At 40.0% G+C, this 21,822-nt stretch overlaps 1 protein-coding gene across 1 annotated transcript in view; it reads right to left on the reverse strand.

Annotated features, from left to right (window-relative positions):
• Positions 1-534: 534 nt before the first annotated feature.
• The window catches only part of LOC140244098 (adenylate cyclase type 5-like), a 170,306-nt gene continuing 149,018 nt past the window's right edge, over positions 535-21,822 (reverse strand). The window contains exons 7-18 of the mRNA XM_072323745.1: positions 16,956-17,097; positions 14,597-14,790; positions 12,575-12,731; positions 9,732-9,829; positions 8,916-9,000; positions 7,270-7,386; positions 6,115-6,279; positions 5,423-5,598; positions 4,815-4,947; positions 3,576-3,839; positions 2,761-2,965; positions 535-1,395 (exon numbers count right to left, since the gene is read on the reverse strand). Coding sequence (XP_072179846.1) covers positions 1,142-1,395; positions 2,761-2,965; positions 3,576-3,839; positions 4,815-4,947; positions 5,423-5,598; positions 6,115-6,279; positions 7,270-7,386; positions 8,916-9,000; positions 9,732-9,829; positions 12,575-12,731; positions 14,597-14,790; positions 16,956-17,097 — 1,990 coding nt within the window. The 3' untranslated portion in view covers positions 535-1,141. The remainder of the gene's footprint in view (positions 1,396-2,760; positions 2,966-3,575; positions 3,840-4,814; positions 4,948-5,422; positions 5,599-6,114; positions 6,280-7,269; positions 7,387-8,915; positions 9,001-9,731; positions 9,830-12,574; positions 12,732-14,596; positions 14,791-16,955; positions 17,098-21,822) is intronic.

A 21,822-nucleotide genomic window follows, 5' to 3' on the forward strand; every position in this document is an offset into this window, starting at 1 on the left:
TTTGTCAAGGAATTGATACTCTGTATTAAAAACAAACAAACAGATTCCTCACTAGGTGTAGAAAGTAGATGAATAGATTAAAGGATCGATAGATTCTGTGATAACAAACAGAGAGACAGACATGCCTTTGGCACAGACGGGAGTTGCAAGAAGGGTGAGGCGAGATGAGATGAGAGAGAAGGAGCTTGCGATTTGTTTGCAATGCAGCAACTCATTTTCACTGATGGGCAAGACAGAGTGACAAAATATCACTTTGGCACGATTATTCATTGGATGTCTGTCCCTTAATTGTAGTGTGTGGCAGTCACCGCTGAAGAGCACAAAATAATTCCAACCATGGCCATTCTCAGCAAGAGTTAACAGGTGACTGAACAATTTTTTTCTCCTTTTGGATGCATCATGGAAAGTGTGAAGGTACTGATGATATGTACCAGTTTCGAGACAGCAAATGATATACCTCATATCTACAAAATGTCAAATGTTCAGGAGAGCCAAAAAACATGGCGGCCAAAGCACTATACCGAATGGGACAGCCATTCCTTTGACGTGCCATGGTGGCTTCATTTTTGGGGTAAGACATCTAGGATTTGGACAGGACATCACTTAACCGATTATTTGACCATAAATGCAAAAAAGTAATTTTCACCAAAATTGCAGATACAAGGTCTTGTCACCCCAGCGACGATATACCATGTAAACATGATACATACAATGCACTTGTGAAAATGATACATTGCAGAGAACAGCGAATGCTATTTTACATGCTACTGCTATTTCAAGAGATTCCTAACAATCAAATAATTTTGGTCCCTGAATCGAAAAATTACCAACCACTCCAGCAAAAGCCATTTTGTATCTCCAGAACTTTTGACACACAAGTTTACACATACATTGCACTTTCTACTTTGACTTGACTGGACTTTTATATAGTTCAAAGGGTCAAAGGTCATGGGTCACAGGAGAGAATTTCAAACCCATCATTGCTTGTGTCTCCTGTTCATTGCTTCGCATTCCCTTTTACACTGCACATCACCTATTGCAAATAGAAATGTTTTCCTTCCACGGAAAATGGAAACATTGATCTTCGCTGACCCCGGAGTGCCAGAGTTCCCTCAGGAGGTTAAGGGTCACTGGGGCGGGGTTAAGGGTCGCCAGGCAGACCGATCAGAAAGTAGGTCAGCATCTCGCCCTTCCCCTTGACCTTGACAATGCCCCTCTCGGTCAGCCGGTAGCCCATGGGGGTCAGGATGTTGCGCATGTCCTGGGTGACCTGAATCTTCTCGGGGATGCCCGTGGAGTCCATGCGGCTGGCCACATTGACTGTGTTGCCCCAGATGTCGTACTGTGGCTTGCGGGCCCCGATCACTCCCGATACCACTGGGCCAACATTGAGACCTGATTTGGGGGGGGGGGGGGGAGGGGTGTAAAATCAAGAGGTAAAAAGATGGTCTTTAATACAATTAGACATGCCACTAAACTGATGCTTGAATATCTTATACTAACACCCTTGTAAATTTGCCTTTTCTTCTTCTTTTTTTTTTGGGGGGGGGGGGAGGGGTTAATCCATCTCATGCAAATTTGAGGAAAACGAGAGGGAAATCCACATTCTACTCCCTACCTCATATTAATTTTTGACACTGACAGTGAAAGAGAAGGAGTTGTGAAAGTGTCATGTTATTGTGGTTTACACACTGCACTGTCAATACGGAGTTCAAAGGTTCAAACCCTACAACAGCACAAATGAGATCTTGTGCAGGGCATACATGTATTTTTCCATATAACTTTTCTTCATCCAGTTTTTCTATGTGGCCGTCTAGGCTGAACACATAACAGAAAGATTCAGCATGTACAGACAATGTACATGCCCTGTTAAATGCAGCTAGACTGGAATGCTCCCACAGTGTACAAATGTAGGTCTGGGGTTCATTTTGTCGATCACCATGACATTTATTGAAGAACTCTCAAGCTCCCTTGCAAGGTAAAAATTAGCATTATCAATGCTATAATTCTATCAACAGGTAACAATTTTGTGTTTGTACACCATTATTACACATGAGAATAAAATCTGAGCTGCAAAAATGTCAGAAACACCTCGGAGTCCCTTTTTAGCCTACAATACAGCAAAAACAATGGTTAACTCAAATGTCAAACATAGCACAGTCAGACCACCCACCATATGGACACCTCAAAGTTTGTGTGTCCCTTCTGCAACTCTGAAAATCAGATTCCTTTCATAAAGTGGAATAGTGTAGAGGTAGATAATTCAGACCTTTCCTCAGAATGATGAAACTGGAAACTTCTTTATGTTGGAGGGGGGAACAATACTGTGGATTTCCAGTGAATTTATTTAGACCCCCCCCCAAAAAAAAAAAAAAAAAATTCCAACCATTATTCTTGGTACGAAAGGGAGCATATTCTGAAGTGACAAGGGGCTAGTTTTCACTGTTTCCTTTTTTTTTTAACTCGCAGGGTGTAATACCATAAGACTTCATACTCAATGTTAGGGGATATTATTCTTCAACCATGCAAACTCTTGTGACGTTTGCAAAAGGGATATATGACCTTTTTAATGAGTGTTACTTCATACAAATCACAAGAGCATAAAGCTGCATGAGGGATCCCCTGTGCATTGTCACAATTTACTGACACCACACAATCCATTAGCTATCAAGTGTTGTCTGGGAGCCATCTGTGACATGTGATTTTGACCCACTCTATGGCCTCCATCTCAGTCACTGTTACTGTATCTGCCCAACTCACCTATCCTCATCTTGAAGTTGTTAAAGGAATGCTCGTTGACATATTTTAGCTGCTTCATGAGCGTGAAGGCGAAGTCGGCCAGCGCGCTGACATGGCTGTTGCCTTCCTTGTCGAACGTCTCCTCCGTCAGGCCCGAGGCGGCCATGTAGGTGTAGCCGATCGTCTTGATCTTCTCGATCTGCTTGAAATCCTCACGGCCGATGATCTGGGGTTGAATAGGGAGAGAGAAAATTTGGCATTCTCACATCACATGCCCTTTGACACTATCTGACATGCACATTACTGAACTTACAATAAAAAAAAAAACCAAACAAACAGAAAAAGGCTGCCATCTCGGTACATTAAAAACCAACAAAGGGCACCGGTCAGCAAATACCAATATGTGAATCGAAGCATGTGCTCATTGGCAACAGTCGACTCCAGATTCTTTGGCTGTGAGTGTACTTACACAGAGATCAGTCAGGGATAAAGCGGTACCTGGTTACACAATTTGTAACAGGGATTTTCGTATATGTATCCGTCTAGCAGCTTCAAACTGTGATATTGAATACAAAACAAGATTCAACACAGCCATTTCCCTCCAACCCAATGGGGTGAGTGGTCCCATCAATCACATAAGAACTTTTTCAGGGTAGATGTTAAACTGAATGTGTGCTCGAAGAGGTCTAGAAAATTGTGACCTTGTGATAATCATAGCATGACTGCCTCTAGTGTATTGACGAGCCTTACAAATGCTTCTTTGTATCACAACGAAAAAGAAATGTAGAATTGGATAGGCATTTGCTACCTTGAAAGGAAATGAGTCATTCTTTTACCTCATCAAAGTCGTGGATGATTTCGTTCAGCAGTCTCAAGCACTCCACCCCCTCATTGTTGGCCTCGAGCTCCACATAGAACTCGGAAAAGTTTGAGATCGAGGCGAACATGACGGCCACAAAGTCGTTGTCCCTGTGGTACAGGTCCATGTCGCGGGCCGAGTTCTTGAGGAAGTGCTCGGCCACGAACGAGGGCAGGATGTTGTTGAGGAGACGCTTGTTGTAGGCCTGGAGGTTGGCCATCTCATCCTTCTCCTCTGTAGCCTGGTTGCCATGGAGATAACAGAATAATGGAGGAGGATCATTACTTTAAAGGTCGGGTATCCCTCTTGCAAAATGTCATGAAACTTCGCATGATTGAACAATTAAGTCTGCATACATCATGTATGATATCTTATGGTAACATACCTCAGAGTTTAAAAAAAAAAAAGAAATGACAAACTACAGATTGTATACCCCATGTCACTCAAAAATATGCTTCCTTTTCGCACCAAAGAATAGTGGATTTTTTTTGGTGGAGTCAGAATAAATTCATTGGAAATCTATAGCATTCATTCCCCCTCCATAATAAAGAAGTAGCCAGTTTTATTATTCTGAGAAAAGGTCTGAATTTCTTACCTCTACAAAATACCAGCTTGTGAAACAAATCTAATTTTCAGTGTTGCAAAAAGGGACACACAAACTTTAATAGGGCTACAAACCACAATATATATCTTGTACATGTACACCCTATGTACATTTATAATGTATGACAAATGGAGATTCTTACAAATAATTCTATTAAAGAATGTCACCTCAAAAACAATGTAACAAACTAAAACTTAAAATAAGTATTTTGAGCCTGATGTAATGAACATGACAGCATATAAATCACAATTTCAGTATCCATGTGCTAATTTAATGAATGACACATCTATATCAGGAATGCCAACACTGTAAACAGTATTGCAGTATTCTGAGGGGTCGAAAAAACAAATTTTCGGTAGAAAAACCTGCAGCATTTTTAGGAAAAAAAAAAGAACAAAATACTTTAGAAAGTAACATTGGCATCTCTCCCACAGTAACAAGGCTATTAAAGAAAATAACCATGCTTTGACAGAGGTTTTTTGTTTTTTGTTTTTTTTTTTGCGTGGGCTAGTGAAATCCCAGAGAGCAGTGCGAGGAAGAGCCGTTTGGAGTTAAAGGCAATGGGTGCAACTTTTGACCCATGGATTCAAAGAACCTGCACCAGCTACCAACCTGTAGTTTCCAGAGGAAGTCCAGCCTGGCTGTGGACTCCACCTGCCTGCCGTGGATCCAGAGCGCAGCCACGTAGACGATCATGATGACCGGGGTGATGACCTTGAGGGGAATGTACTGCTTCTCCATCATTCTAGATGGGGGAAGGGGGAGATCATAGACGGGTGGGTGACAGTGAAGCACCAAACACGGCTAGCTGGTACATTGTACAGTCTTTTTATATTTGTTACAAACATGCCTAACTTATTTATGAAACACTGGTGATCAGAATTATCATGTACATCGTTGATTTTGATCCAGAGGAATAGCTTTGAAAAATATGCATTTATCTTTCTTCTGATGGCAGATAAAATTACAGACTTTTCTTCAAAATGATTCCACAATTACAAAAAGGAATCATGGAATGCTATAATTCTGTCACATACATTTTTGTCAAACAATAATATAACAAAGGTGGTAATCCTTATCATCATTCAAAATATGTGACACTACTGCACACACATTACAAACACGCAACCAAAAACAACCATACACACAACCATACACATGAACTACATGTACAGAACTCACAAAACCGTCCAACTGACGGAGAGTTGGGGGTCACTTACTGGACGTAGGCCTGCTGGAGGGTGTCGTAGTTATCCAGCAGGTTGACCTGGATGGTCTCGATGAGAGCCAGATAGGTGACCCCAGTCAGGACCAGGAACACCAGCTTGGTCAGACTGCCCAGCTGCTGGAACACTGCACAGCTCAGCATGACAATGAGTATGCTGTATGTGAAGTACTGAAGGTGAGATGAGCAAGATAGAATTTGTAGGTAAAAATCAGATCTACCAGGTGGATTGCATAACATTTTTTGCTATTTAAATACTATTTATATACTGTGCATCCTAGTATATATTTTGCAGTGGGTTTTACCTTTATCGATGTCATTTCTAAATACCTGTGTTGTGTCCCGTTACACAAATACAACAAACTACAATCTCCAAGGTATTAAGAAACCTCTAACTTTGTTTCTTGAACAGGAATAACAATGGGCGTCACCAAGGGGGTGCGTTGTCCCCCCTTCAGACCCTATAGTAAAAAAAGGTTTTACTTATCAAGTACAATTGTATGCACGCACAATTTATTTCACATCCCCCCTCCATAATTTTGCTTGTCAGCTGAAGAAACCCAGAAGTGGAATCAGAAAGTTGCGCTAAAGGTTTCCCCCCTTTTTTTTCGCTTGTTAGCAAAATCAACCAGAGTTTTTTTCAAATAAAAAGTATTAAATGCAACAGGTCCCTGATCTTGGTCTCACCATTGGGAAGTGACACGTTGGAGTGTTGGGCCAGCAGTCCGCACTGTTCTCGTCTCCCAGCATTATGCCGGAGTCGATGACGTCTGTGATGTTGACATCGTCGGCACTGGGCAGGCCTTGCTGGTCAGCCACGCACTCGTTGACCGATGTTGTGTCGTAGGCAAACTGGACAAAAACACACGACCATGGAGAACTCAACATCACTGCCTTAATCTACAAATACCAAATGCAACTGTTCTTCATTTCTTGGGAAGTGGACAAGAAATAAACTTTGCTTACTTTTGCACCAAACGATATGCTTCAGACTCAGAGTTTAACTTGATGATTTGTGAGAAGTGAGGGCTCACAAGAGAAGATGTTCCAGGAGAAATGCTTCAAAAGTGAAGCTCCTGATATTGTAATAAATAGTAAATACACTAGGGTGGGTATGACAGAAACAGAAGTTTCATACACTGCTTTGAGATTATGGGATTTCCACCTGAGAGTTTTTAGCAGATAAAGCTGTCTTTGATTTCACTGAAAAGAATGGAAACCTATAGAGCTGACACTGCATTTGTGCTCATTTCAAAAAAGTCTCTGTGAGTACACATTCACTCATGTGATAAGAATATTCTTCACAATAATGGAAGATTGTTTCTCAGAAGGGACTAAGTTTCACATTTCATCAGTGCTTTTCTGGGGTTTGTTTGCCTGATCATGCTTGTTTTGTTCATCTTTATCTTTTACTTTTTTTTTTTTTGGGGGGGGGGGTTTGAGGTTAGAAATAAGGATGCGTACATTGTAAACTGCACTGCAGTATTCTAAGGGCTGAAAGGGCATCTTTTTTTGGCAGAAAAACAGTATTTCTCGAACCTTTCCTGCAAAATACACTGTACATGTGTAGTACTGCCATTTGGGAATATACAGTATTTTTAATAACAAGAAAACAGTCAATGTAAAAATGGACATTTTTTGGTGTGGAAATATTTGTGTATTTTGCATGCCATGAAAATAGTGCAAAAATAAAAACAAACTTTTTACCTCGTGTGCAGTTCTATCTTATATTTTGACAGTAGGGAATTAAAAATATAATAAAACATGGAAAAAAATGTAAGAGCTGTTATCTCTGAACAAGATGGAGCAAAGAGAAAAAGGTGTATTTTGCAAGAGTCTTACCATGATGGTGAAGGAAGCTGCAAACATAAGGAAGAGAGTCCAGACAGCCAGGACCGAGCTCAAGCTACGACTCTCCAGGATGTGTCTTGAGACCTTCTGGCACCCAGAGGGATTACACTGAAAACATTGCATAATAAGCCCAATCATTGGTATTCATTTCATTTTCACTTCCATTTCCATTCATTTCCATTCATTTCATTTCATTTCATTTCATTTCATTTCATTTCATTTCATCATTTCATTTCATTTCATTTCATTTCATTTCATTTCATTTCCATTCATTTCATTTCCATTCATTTCATTTCATTTTATTTCATGTTTTATTTCATATGATTTCATTCTCTGTCATTCACAGTTAATTCTGTACCATGGTATTCACTTCCATTCTTTTCACCTAAGTTCAGGTATTGTTTATTAACACTTTAATTCAAATCATTTATAGCTACTCTCATTCATTTTCATATCAGTTACATTTAATTGAATTCACTCTTATTTGATCTGACTTAATTCAATTTCATTTCAGGTCATGTCATATCATTTTATTGCAAATTATTCATACTTAATTCAATTCATTCTTATTTGATTCAACTTTATTTACAGTGTAATTTGATTTAAATTCATGTCAACATTGGCAAAAGCAAACTAAACATACTTGCTGAATCAGACTTTTTAACAAATAAGAACTGTGTGGTGATTGCTCAGGCCTGATCTAAGCAATGAATAAACATTCACACACATACAAGCAATTAAGAGTTGAATATCTTTGTTTTTGGATGTCCTTGTTATATATTTAAAAAAGTCTCATCATCATAATCAAAGACTTTCAGCAATTGTCATGATAATGCCACCATCTTCTTTCTTTTCTTTTTTTTAGTTCATCTCATATGAAACACAGAAAGAATGCCTTTGCATATATTGTGCATAAAATAATAAAGAGAAAGACCCATATACGTACAAACAAAACTTCTTCCTCATCAAAAGATAAATAAAAAGTTCACATTAGGCGTGGCCACACTATGCAAAACTACATGCAGTTTCACTACCCGGTACTTTGCTTTGCCTAGTTTGGGTAGCGTGACCGCAAACTTCTCAAGAAGTTGCCAGCAAAACTTCCTTCATGCACTTAGGAAGTTTCTCACTTCTCGCAAAACTACAGTTTGCGCCTGGTATTTTGTTTTGCGTAGTTTGGCCTGTGTGACCGCAAACTTCTGGAGTAGTTACCAGTGAGCAAAATTCATGCATACACTTATAGTAACAAGTTTCTCACTTCTCACGAAACTACAGTTTGTGTAGTGTGACCACACTATGGTCGAAACTTCGAGAACTTTGTGTCAGGATAATAGATCCATTCTTGTTGTTTATGCACATTGCACATCCATTTGCAAGCTGTTTATGCATTTGTATTTTCTATATGTATGAGGTAGGGGACTTTTTTTTTTTTTTTAAAGACCGGAACTACTGGTAGTTTTGGATTACCGAAATTATGCATAGTTTCGGTAGTGTAATCTTGTGCTCAAACTTCTGAAAGTTATTGGGAAGCAAACTACGCATACAGTAGTTTTGCATAATGTGACAGCAGCTACTTTCACCAGGTCAACTTCAAGGGAGAGCTACTGGATCTTATATCTCTGGGCGTGTTGTCTTACCGAACATTTTTCTGCGAGGACAATGTAGAGCGTGGCTGCAGAGAAGAGGACTATACCAACAAACACACCCAGCATGACAAACGTCCTGAAAAAAGGAAAGAGAAAGGGAAGAAAAATACAGTTTTACAGAGAAAAAAAGAAAACTTTATGACCCCCCTAAAAAAAAAAGATTCATTTTTCACAAAAGGTTTAACACAACAGTGGAAGTAATGATATCCACATATGATCTTCTCTACATGAGAAGACCCAATTAAAAAAATCCAAACAAACAATAAACAAACAAACAACAAAACCTGTGAACATCATCTTTAATAGTAGGTTTTCATCAAGATTATGTTTCAAAGGGTCATTCATGTACCATTATATCTTTACATACAATATATAACTACAAAATGTCTTGACAGAGAAAGTCCCCTTTTAAAGGATGGAAATTATGGGCCTCAACACTGAGGTAGAACATCTAATCTGGCAACATTTGTGCTTGTCAGTATTGATAGAGGGTTAACTACAGATACACTCTGGATGATAACTTCCATATCTTCCGGTTATGAGACAAAAGTCACAAAAGTTATGAATATATGCCAATTGCATCTTACTAAACTGAGCATGAAAAGAATAACCATTTAAAAATTGTCCACTTTTACAGTTGTAGCTTCAAGGCTTTGTGATGCTTATTGTTTTAATAAGGGGTACAGAGCATAGATTGCATCTGTCTGCATCTTGTTGCCCATGGTTACGGCTGTATCTGTGGTGACTACTACACAGCATCAGGGAGGAGGAGGATGATGCGAGAGACAGACTGAGGAGAATACTCACGGAGGGAAGGCAACGACCTGTGCAAGGCATACAGCGATGAGGAGCAGGAACGCACACACCATGTAGGAACTGAACATGGGGTCGCGAACTTTGGAGTACTGCAAGAATGACACAAAGATGGCATTTGATGGCGTCCATTCAGGTTGTGAATATCTCACCCACATTTAGCATCATACATGCTATTACTGTTTACTACACCAATATACTCGGTAGGATTGGCATAATAGGTCAGCTTGTAGCATAAAGTTGACAACTGACCAACACCTGCTACATTCTGAGATGTAAGTCATGGGACTGGAGGACACAAGGAGAAAATGTTAGAGGCATATTAAAGTGGTGATTTTAAAGCATAAAAATTAATCACCTGTGCATTATACTCCAAGTGTACATTGTTATTATCATCCTCAAATATAATCTTTAATACTTGGAGTTTAAATTCTCCCAGAAGCTTAAAAAATTTCTAATATTATCTTTTTAGCAGAAAATCAGTTGATTTCTCCTTGGCACATCTATTTGATCTCATACAAAAAATAGTAGAATACATATATATATATACAGCATTCTTATATTTTCCAGTACGTGGGCATCATAAAAAAACACAAGCAAACACACATGTCAAACAAACAAACTCTATGGACACAAGTTTGATAGCTTTCTTTGACTTTCAATGAGTATGAATGGAATTTCAGCTATAACATTTAATATCCTTCACCTTTAAGCATCAATAATGTAAAAGAGAAAGACTTTAACGTTTTCCTGTCACATGGAACCAGTCCTATTTTACTGCCTTTCCAATATTTGTGCTTATACATCACATTCTTTCATCTGAATTATCCCACTCAGGCCATCCCAGACTGTAAATGAGGAAGATGACAAATGATAATGTTCATGATTGATCATACATACGAACCACTTTCGATTCATTTCCTCCACGACTACCAAGTCTGATTCCACACCGACGATCCACGTGCGTGGCATCGTAAGCCGGAGGAATGTTTCCCCCCAGATTTCATTAGTGCCTCCTTTGGCCAGATATCATTGTGGACACCACTGCGCTTTTCCCTCTCCCCATATTGGATTGATCTGCGACTCGTTTTGGCTGATTGATCGATGTTTAGGTGTAATTGCCGAGTGAACATCGCTCTGAATTCAAGCTCGCGTCTGATTAGCGTCTCTGATATATGAGACACGGAATTCATATCGCTCATTTGCTGGAAAGGTCAAGTAGGTATTAGCAATTACGGCGGCTAATGCCGAAAACGAGAACATGATGCACTTTCTTTCCAGTTCAGTGAGCCCAACGAGGGAGGTTTTCTTTTTTCATTTTTCATACAGACTAGTTCAATTTCTGATATATTTTCCCCCTGCACTTGCCATTTAGCGAGAAGGAGAATGAAACCTAAATACATAGTCTGTAGATTGAGGTAAAGACTACAACATTATGCGATGTCATACGGGGATGATATAGACAAACAAGAGACCCGCGGGTCTAGCGCTCACCTGAGTATCGCAAGTTCACCTTTCACGCAGTCACTAATCTAAATTATTCACAGCTCTACCAAAATTTGACCAGGGATTCTCAAGTAGAAGATGAAAATGTACAATAAGGGCCCAAATTTTTAAAGATTCCTTAATTATTGGGGATTGGGGCCCCCTGGGGCCCTCTGGGTGGGGCATGGTGCCCATTTTGATAAATTTAGATCCTGACCCCCTAGGGATGCTACCTGCCAAGTTTGACGAAAATCCATCATGAGGTTTTCGAAAATCCATCATGAAGTTTTCCCCACCCTGGGGCCCCCTGGGTGGGGCATGGTGCCCATTTTAACAAATTGAGTTTCTAACCCCCTAGGGATGATACTTGCCAAGTTTGGTGAAAATGGGTCATGGGGTTCTAAAGAAGAAGATAAAAATGTACAATTTAGGCCCCATTAGGACCCCTCCTCACCCCCCTCCCCTGGGTCCCAAGGGGGGCAACCCTGATTCTGCCATGAACAAACTTGAAACTACAGTCATCAATGTACTAACTCATAGTATTAACTTAGCTCCATCACTTCTGGTTCTAGAGAAGAACATTTTTAAAGATTCCTTAATTTGGGGGGGGGGGGGGTTGCCCCCCCTGGGGCCCCCTGGGTGGGGCATGGTGCCCATTTTAACAAATTGAGTTTCTAACCCCCTAGGGATGCTACCTGCCAAGTTTGGTGAAAATGGGTCATGGGGTTCTCAAGAAGAAGATGAAAATGTACAATTTAGGCCCATTAGAACCCCTCCCCACCCCCTCCCCTGGGTCCCAAGGGAGGCACCCCTGATCCTGCCATGAACAAACTTGAAACTACAGTCATCAATGTACTAACTCATAGTATTAACTTAGCTCTATCACTTCTGGTTCTAGAGAAGAAAATTTTTACAGATTCCTTAATTTTGGGGGGTTTGGGCCCCCCTTGGGGCCCCCTGGGTGGGACATGGTGCCCATCTTAACAAATTGAGTTCCTAACCCCCTAGGGATGCTACCTGCCAAGTTTCATGATAATCGTTCCTTGGGTTTTCAAGAAGAAGATGAAAATGTAAAAAAGTTTACGCCCGATGCACGACGCACGACGGACGACGCACGACGGACGAAGGGCGATTGCAATAGCTCACTTTGGCTCAGGTGAGCTAAAAATATAAAGAAAACTCAACATATTTTCACTTTTCAAGTATAATGAAACTATGGCACGGTATGGTATGGGTAGTTCATGATACACTTTGGGAGCGTTTGTGCACTCTTCTGGTGCGGTTACATTGACGGTACGGTGCACTTCAGAAGAGTGCTCAAACACACCCTTTCTCATTCAATCAGGGCTCACCTTTTCCTCCAAGTCCTTCTTGAGGAAGGTGAGGGTAAGACGTCTGACATGCTCCGACCTCAGTCTGTCGATGCTGCGGGCGTCGATGGCCCGACCCAGGAACTCGTTGACCTCCTCCTCTGGGTCCTGTTTCTCCTGGTTCTTATCCAGACCCAATCTGGGAAAAAACAAAAGAATAAAACAAGTTGGGACAACCACACTTTTATAAAGGCGTCCCATCATCATTTCCTCTTACTGTAAAAGTGGAAATTTTGGTGTGAGTAATTTTTTTCAATCAGCCGGGTAAGGTGAATTTTGGATGTTTTTAATTCTGCGAAATCAAGATATGAATCTAGTATTACATATAGCAAGCAAAAATATCTGCATGCTTTTTTTTTAGACTAGTTGCACGACAAACAAAACGCACAAAAATTTCCACTTTTTCAGTAATTCATCTATCTCAGAGAGAAGAAAAACAAATATGGGTATAACAGGTGTCCAAACCTGGGGTGGTAAATGGCTCACTGTCCATGGGTATGTAGTGCACACATACATATGATGGCAGGTAAATATTTCCAATATTCTTCATTTGTAATTTTCTTCTATATGTTTTCTTTTTTTTTTTAACTTGAAAACAAAATTTAATCCTAGAATTTTATGTATGCATCCCGAAAATTAGGTTAACATCCATATTACATCTGCACACAGCTTGCAAAATTCACGAATATAAAAACATTGTGAAATATATGGCATATACTACTTTCTTTACTGACTGGCATAGATATCTGGAAACTACATGTAACTGCCAATCAACAGAGATAGCCTAATCCCTATAGTGTTATCAAAGCCTTCCTGTTGGTCTGAGGTATATTTGCTGCACCTGAGTGGTAACTTTAATGACAGCCAAGTCAAGTTTAATAAGATGGATTACTCAATTCTGCTGAAAAAGGTTGAAAAGTTAAGCTAAGCACCTTGGCACATAAAAGGTTAATGTGATAAACACCTAATCTCTCTCTCTCTCTCTCGCCTTCTACCTCTGCTGCTCTCACAAACTACATCAGGACTTCTCATCATTTTCCTATCACTAGACAACCTCTCCAGGCTGTTAATCAATAGGTGTGATAGCTACCGGTCCCTATATTGGTCAAGAAACAACATAATCCCACATGCGTTGATGTCACTTTATTATTAAAGCTAGTGATTATACAAATGAGAGTTATTTGAACTGAATTGCTCGTATGGCAATTTCTCTTACACAGGGCTCGACACTAACGGTGGCCCAGTGGCCCGGGGCCACCAAAAATGCAAGTCGGGCCACCAAAATTTCAGAAATGAAGAATTTGATGGCCTGATCGGGCCACCAAAAAAGGCAGGATGTTTGCCTTTGGGCCACCAAAAATAAAAGTTAGTGTGGAGCCCTGTCTTACATTTCACATACTTTTTATCATGAAGATAAAACAATGGACGAAAAGAAAGTATTCACACCCCACTGAAGAGTAGCTGCTAAGTATCAACTTTTCTATGTATGACTGTGTCTGTTTGTGTGTGTGGAAACAAACAATTATTTCTTGCTACCACTGGCATTGGATTGTAGCTACAAAGTATTAAGTTGTCGAAATTTTGGTTCTAACATCCATTCATTTTTGTCCACAAAACTTAAGTTTTCTTAAGTTTCTCTACATAACTACTCTTAATCAGGACAAAACATCAAGACTTTACAATTCACAAAATTAACTAACTTTGCATCCAGAATTGCCATTTTCAGTACCTGTGACTTCAACAGCTGTGAAAAGGCAAATACTCCATCTAGGAGGAACCCCTTTGACAAACAAAAAATCTGTGCCAGAAGTGTTGGGGTAGGGAAATTGGTCAGCCCCTGGTAGTCTGACCCAATTAACCTACATCACCTCCTCCTTTTGTTTGCTGCTCAATGGTTGATGGGGGCGCAGCAATCACCCTAATTAACTCCATCGAAGGTGGGGAAGGTCACTTCTCGCTGGGCAGAATTTTGCTTTAAACGCTTCCAAAACACAAGTGACTCACTTATTTTCGATGTTGGTGACGCGGGCCGATTTGCCGGTCTTCTCGTAGTGTCCCAGCGTCCTCATTTCCTTCGACTCCTTCCCTGTCATGATGGACGAGAAGGGCTTCTCAGCCCCCCAGCCCTGGAGCTGCACCACCGACGAAGAGCGCCCTCTGTGTTCCCCGTTGGACGTGATGGGCGACCTCATGGTACTCTGATTTCGAACAGTCAGAACAAAAAGAGAAAACTTACATGTACCTCTGAGGGGAAGCCCTACAAGTCAATTCCACAGCACAAAGATCTCTGCACATTTTGCAACACATGTTCCAACATGTGCAGATAGCACTTCAAACACAAAATACACACTTGATGAATAAAAACAAACAAACAAACAAAAACCCTGCATATATACCTTGGAATTAAGTAATCAAGTCTTTGGATAATTCTGTGGGCAAACAAATACTATCGTCTGGCCTCATTAAACTGACAACACTGTGAGTTTTACTGTATATTTCATTTAATGGCTGCACTAAATTGAAATGGTGAGATTCACTAAACATGCCAAAACCAGATTTTTTTTTCTTCAATATATTGCCAATTTTAAGATGCAGTATGAATCTAGTAATGTAGATGTTTTTTTATAGTTTTACAAGCCAAATGAACAAATACATTCTATGACTAAAACACAGCAAAAATGAGAGGGAAGTTTTAACTACGTTGTTAGAAATACTTTTACTGAATAAGACAAATTACAGAAAAAAAAAGAAGAAAAGATACAGGGTCAATCCACAGAGATGTGGTTTCTGTGTCTTGATACATAGTAGGTTGTAAAGAGGAGAAAGGAAGAGCAAACCAATAACAGTTGACTGAGAGTTGGTGAAATGGTGTCATACAAGTTTGTATAACATTTATTTTCCATCCTTTTTTCCATGTAGGAAATCACATGCATGAAATTATTGTACAGGAAGGCAGTACCTCAAAAAAGCAAAGCTTGTGGTGAGCTGCCTTACAAAATACATTACATCACAAACACAAACACATACAAAAAAAAAAGAAAAAAAAAGAGAAAAATATGTAAAATAAATCATGCTATAATAAAAAACAAACATGATTTTTTTTAAAATCATAATTATATAGAGGATATGTATTGATGGAAAACACATTAAGATATTGACAGACAAAAAAAGGCGTTCCATGCTGATGCTTTGCACTGTGAAGGCACCAAATAAAAAAAGCCAATTAAAAAAAAACACAGGTTCAAGCAGTGAGGGTAAAAGACAAATGTAATTATGAAAAGGACACACATGAAATGAGGTAAACCTTCTACCCCAGTTTAGTTATCAGAAATCTTCAGAAAAGAACAGACAGCAACAAGTTTGCCTTTTCCCACAATAACAGGAAAGCAGATGTCAATAATTGTTCATATTTTTTTCAAAAGGACACACACAAATAAAGACACCACACATTGACTGCAAAATTTTGAGAATCCTTCATCGGCAAGGATACTTTCAGCTACAACAAAAACCTTGCCCTCCTAAATGCTCGTCCTACTTATTCATATCTGTGGCTGGTGGTTTTCAGCAACAACAACTTCCTGCAAAGGTTTTGGACCTTCGCAAAACTGTCACACGTCCTCAAAAAGGTGTGAGTACAATAGGTGCAGAACTAAATGAATAATTCAAAACAAGACTTGATTTTCTTACGAGTGCTAACCACAACAAGAACTATTATTGGCTTTGTTTATCCATTTTTTTTGGGACACTGTTTTCTGTTATTTAGATTAGAAGGGAAATCGATATCAGCACTACAGCTTTGATACTGTAGTCTGGGGAGACAGTATGAAGGAGAGTCAAAAAAAAATTTATGCTGCGTTTTCATCATGTTCCCAGTGGCCACCGCAATCCCGTTTCAGGCCACCGTGGATAAAACGGGATGGATGTGAGACAACCCCGTGGGATGGGATGGGCACATGTGACAGGCTGTGAGTGCCATGATGGATGATGTGTCAGATTTTTAAACTGTAAAAAAAACAACAACACAAAAACACAAAAAAACACACACAAAAACACTTCCTATGGCAGTCTAGGCCCCATTTCATAAAAAGTTGATATGATAACAACTCTTGCTGGAATGGCAATTGTCATGGTAACAACACAAATGCAGCTTCCTGATTGGCTGTTGCTTTGGGAAGTTGTCATTCCAGCAAGCGTTGACATCCTAACATCTTTTATGAAATGGGGCCCTGTTGCAAATGAGACAACAGGTCCTGAGGACAAATAACACACACACACACACCCACACACACACACAAATGAAATAAAGAATAAGAAAAGGAAGAAGAAGAACAAAAGATATCATCCATTTTAACTGACCCCCTACCTTTCGGTTGTTCTTGGGAACGATGAGAAAAGTGTCAATGTTGTGATCTCTGAGGTATGTGTTCCTTTCCTGGCCATTCCCCGCCTCCACCTCGTAGTCCCCGTTGAGAAACTTGAGCGTTGCCTTGGTGATGTGGACCCGCCTACACAACAGAAGAGGAAGAGAAGAGGTAGATTTACTAACCACCAGCTCGGAATGTAAAAATGATTCAGGCATTTTTTTTTTTCCAAAGAAGTTTACACTTAATTAAGTTTGATTTTCTGACTTATGTTTGATTGTATCTTTCTATGCAACAGGGCCCAAGTGACATTTGTAAAGCTTGCAGCATTTTGTTGATTGGGTGAGGGGACCCTGTTGGTTCTTTACATCAGAGACTCCAACTCTCCCACTTTCAACGGGAGATCTTCCTGCTTCACCTATGATTTGAGTCACTGAATTACATTATTACTTACTTAGTGCCATCGAATGTTGAAAAATGAGTCTGAGATAGCACTAGAGAGCATCTACATTGTAGATCCCTAGAGCTTCCAGGGCCCTTAAGCAGGCCCTGGACCCCAGCAGCAAGGGACTTCGCACTTTGCGCACATCAAGTTGGAGTCTCCAGTTTGCTAGGGGTGTTAGGTGGAAGAATCTCTAGATCAGAAGGTACTTGCAGTTGGAGTCTCTGATACATTACTGGTTTTATAAAAGCAACAGTTATCAAAAGTAATTCATACTTTCTCTCTTACCACACACTCACAAAATGACAAATGACAGAGAGACAAATGGTATCACTTCGATGAAAATACAGAAGGGGTTAAAAACCTTTCAAACAATGACAAATATGAGTCATCTACCCCAGGCCATCTGCAAATGTTGTGAAACATCATCATTCACACGTGAATCCATGAAAATGGTCAGATCTATTCTCAAAGCTGTTATGGTAATCAGTCCCAATTAAGGTTAATGAGAGTGAGATCAACATGACGAACTGAAATACTGGTAATGACTTACAGAGGAAAAAACAAGACTGTCCACTACATTCAAAACCAGAGTGTTGCTACTGACCCATTGAGGACAGGATGATTTTGCTACAACACCCATTTCCCATAGACACCTGCCAGAGTATACTTGGGACTCGTTCTGAACAGGTTAAAAGAGTCATCATTGCATCATGCACAGTAAGTTGCAGACATGCCAGTACATCATATTTATCCTCAAAACTGGAGCGGATATCAACTCTTTCGCTGTCCTACATGTAGTCACTTTCAAGTGACAGTTTTGCATTGCCAGCCCAAACAATCAGAGGACCCTCCGAAAGACAGAAGGAAAAACTTCAAAGGCGGGAAGATTTACGGATTTGTCTCGTCGCAAGTTGAGATCTAGGGAATGAGAAGGGAGAAAGAGAAGGTGTGGCAGAAAAGAGGAGGGGGAAGGGGAGGGGGAATGAGGAGGGGAGGGTTCGGCAGCTCTCAGCCATACCCGATTTCAGGCCATCTGCCATGGCGGAGGGGAAACACAAGCCTCGGCAGAGGACTCCGGTTTCACCGGCCAGGCGCCACCTTCCCCCCACGTGAAAAATTCATGCCGACACCTTGATTCGCCGGCCGCGGCATGAACGAGCACGCATGCCTCCTGACCGATCATCTTGCAGATTGGCAACTCTGAGGGGCTGCCCCTTTGTGAAGTGAGCAGAGATAGGATGTTGACCTCATGGCACAAAAGCAGTTTTGTATATCATTTCAGTGCTACGCATATAGTGCATCACTACCAATATACTGTTTCTGTAATGCATGAATTACTATCAATGGATATTTCTTTTCCTACAGTCTAGTAACTAAGCATTTCATTCAACTGTTCCTTCCAATTAACCTGTTGAGGACAGGTTGATTTGCTACAACACGCATTTTCCATAGATGATTGCCTGAGTATACTCGGGACTCGTCTTCAACGGGCTAACTAGTCAAGTTTCTACGCCAGGAATTCACTCAACTGTTGCTAGATAGTGCAAGCCACTGGCAGCCTTTGGGTTGTCTAGGGCAACTTCTGTGATCAACACTCATAAAATTTGAATACATTACTAAAATGGTCTATTTTCACAAAATATAGCTCCTTTATCTACATGTTTAAGGGTACAGTAATCTTTTAGAGGGACTATTAAGGCATTATTACAATTTGAATACTTTAATTTGTTTAAAAAGGCACTTATAACTTTCTATCAAGCCCCCCCCCCCCGCCCCCCAAAACATTAAACCCAAAAATTCTTCCAAAAGCTGGTTGTGTTTGTACTTGAAGACCACTCACTATAAAATTTGTTTTCCCTCTTTTTTTGGCTTGCTAGTTACGAGTCATGTGAAACCACTCTTTTGTATCAGATTTTATTTTGCTGTCGACAGTACCTACAGTTCTTGGTAAGAAGAGATTATAGGAGCAAAGCAGGAAACCTTAATGCATCTCTTGAGATTTCCACGCACCTTGCAGTGTCCAAATAATGGATAAATCTAGTTCCCAATAATACAGTGATTATCTTAATTGCCCACTCCAAAATTCTGATGATGCAGAGTTACTAAAAGACTGATGATTGACAACGAAAGTGCGCAACGTCAACATCTCCATCATCTTGAAATAACTAGGGAAGGATAGGTTGGCAATAACAGTGCAAATGATATTCCAACAAGGAGCTGCATTCTAAAAACAACACTGTAAACAAATATGAAAGGGGCTAAAAATCTACCCAGCAGTTTCATCACAGTTATAGCACATGTCAAAATAGTGCAAAGTTTTGATGGCCACCACAAATTCAATTACCCAGCGGGCAATAGCGAAGCCTCGACGAAACCTGTCAACGCGGGAAAGCTTGACAGCGCTATAAGCATACTGTTTACGCGGAGACTGCAACCTGGGATTTCGCTGGGCTGGCAGGATAGAGATGTGTGACTTGTTTTGTTTGACGGACAATTCTCTGTCAATAATCCCCGAGCTGTCCCAGAACCTGACACGCACGCACTGCAGCTGGGACGCCAGGTGGCTTTGACCTCCTGCGCTTTTCCTTTTCCCCTCTCCCCGGCAACTTGGCGGCTGATGGACAGAGGCGGCAGGGTACAGGGGGGCCGGTTTCAAGAAAGTGACCATCCAATGCGAGCCCCATTTCTCTGGGCAGTTTTCTTGAGGAAATCAATGAATAGTGTGCCGGAAAAGTAGTTTTGAGCATTCTATTACTGTGACAGAAACAAAATGGTCCACATCCACGAGACATATTTGAATGTTCCCATTTATTGTGTATGAGTGTGCATGTGAGTCACACGCATGATTGTATGCATGAATGTATTGCCCCAGGTATCTTTTCTTTATACTGTGAATCACATGAAATACAATATACATAGAATGAAAGATACTGTTGCCATCAAAAGGCTTACAAACTGTATACTCCTCTCTACTCTCTCATTTAAATCAGTATTCACATAAAAGATTAAAAAAAAGGCTCACTACTCTTTCCATTGTCAAGGAGTCTAAATGTTTACTTAAAAGACATGAACAATCTTTGGCAATATAAAATATATATGGCATGTGGAACATATGCTGATTCGGTGATTAAACTGACGTCTGCTTGCAAAATCAGAAATTTTGCATTTTCCTCCTCAAATTCCACAGATTCCCTGCCCGAGAAACTCACAACTCCCAAAATTTCACATTCCCTTGGGGAGAGCAGAAAGAATTTTTTTTTTTTCTGCTGCTCTTCATAAAGTTCTGGTAAAAAGAAACAAAACAAAGCAGAACATGGAAGATACCTGCACGCGGCCAGCAAAACCTGGGAATTACACATTCATGGACCGGCTGGTGGGTTCCTCCGCGAGTAAAAGAACCGACATGATCAAATTCTAATTCATAAAACATCGAGGTCGCGAGGATTCAATTACTCCTTCCATGCTTTCCTTGGACTACAGTATACGAGGGAGGGACTGAAATCCTTCTTTATGAATCATACATGGAAGCCATTTGAATTCATTTCGGTTTGGATGATTCCTGACAAGGAGATATGAACACAAGGTGACTCCAAAATCTTTGTAAAATATCTCAGAAACAAGAGGACTGAATTTTTTTGTTGTGGCAGTACAATTTGATCTCCTTTAATACATTATGAGCCATTTTTTGATGTCAAGAAAATAGTGGCTGGCAAAAAAAAACCCCAAACCAAAACAAAATAAAAAACCCTCAAACAAACATGAATGACATCTGCCTGCTTCACATATATCTATACAGCCCCTTGTCCACATTTATCTGATCTTTTGATCTTACCCTTTTGTAAAAATCTAAAGGTACTATTATCAAAGTCTAAGAAGCATCAAAATGCATTTGAAAGGATGTAAGAATCTATCCATGCAGCAGCTACACTACATTATAAATAAGTGTTTATTCAAGTGGTTTTTTATTCAAGAAGAGAAATGCAAGTGTGTGCATCAATAACAGTATGTTAGTAATACAATCATGCATTTAAACAGGATAACATATTAGTTCCTTGCTATTCTGCTTGTTGCAGTATACAACTTTGTAATATTCTATTTTCCTAATTAGCCAATATTATGATATAATCATACTTACACATCTCACGCATATCACATTGCTTTTTACAACAAATACCTTGTAGCTAAAAGCAAAGGGCATTTAAACAGGATAAGATATAGTTAGTTGCTATTGTGCTTCTTGCAGTACAATATTGTACTTTCCTAAATAGCCCATATTTTGATATAATTATACTCACACATCTCACACATATTGCTTTAATATACTTCTCTTTGTAGCTGGAAGCAAAGGGCTAGGTCCTCTTCGCTCTAATGTTTTCTATTGACAAGCAAAGTTTACACCGTACATTTTGGTGTCCAATATTCAC

The sequence above is a fragment of the Diadema setosum genome, chromosome 20, assembly GCF_964275005.1.
Source record: "Diadema setosum chromosome 20, eeDiaSeto1, whole genome shotgun sequence".
NCBI classification, from domain to species: domain Eukaryota; kingdom Metazoa; phylum Echinodermata; class Echinoidea; order Diadematoida; family Diadematidae; genus Diadema; species Diadema setosum.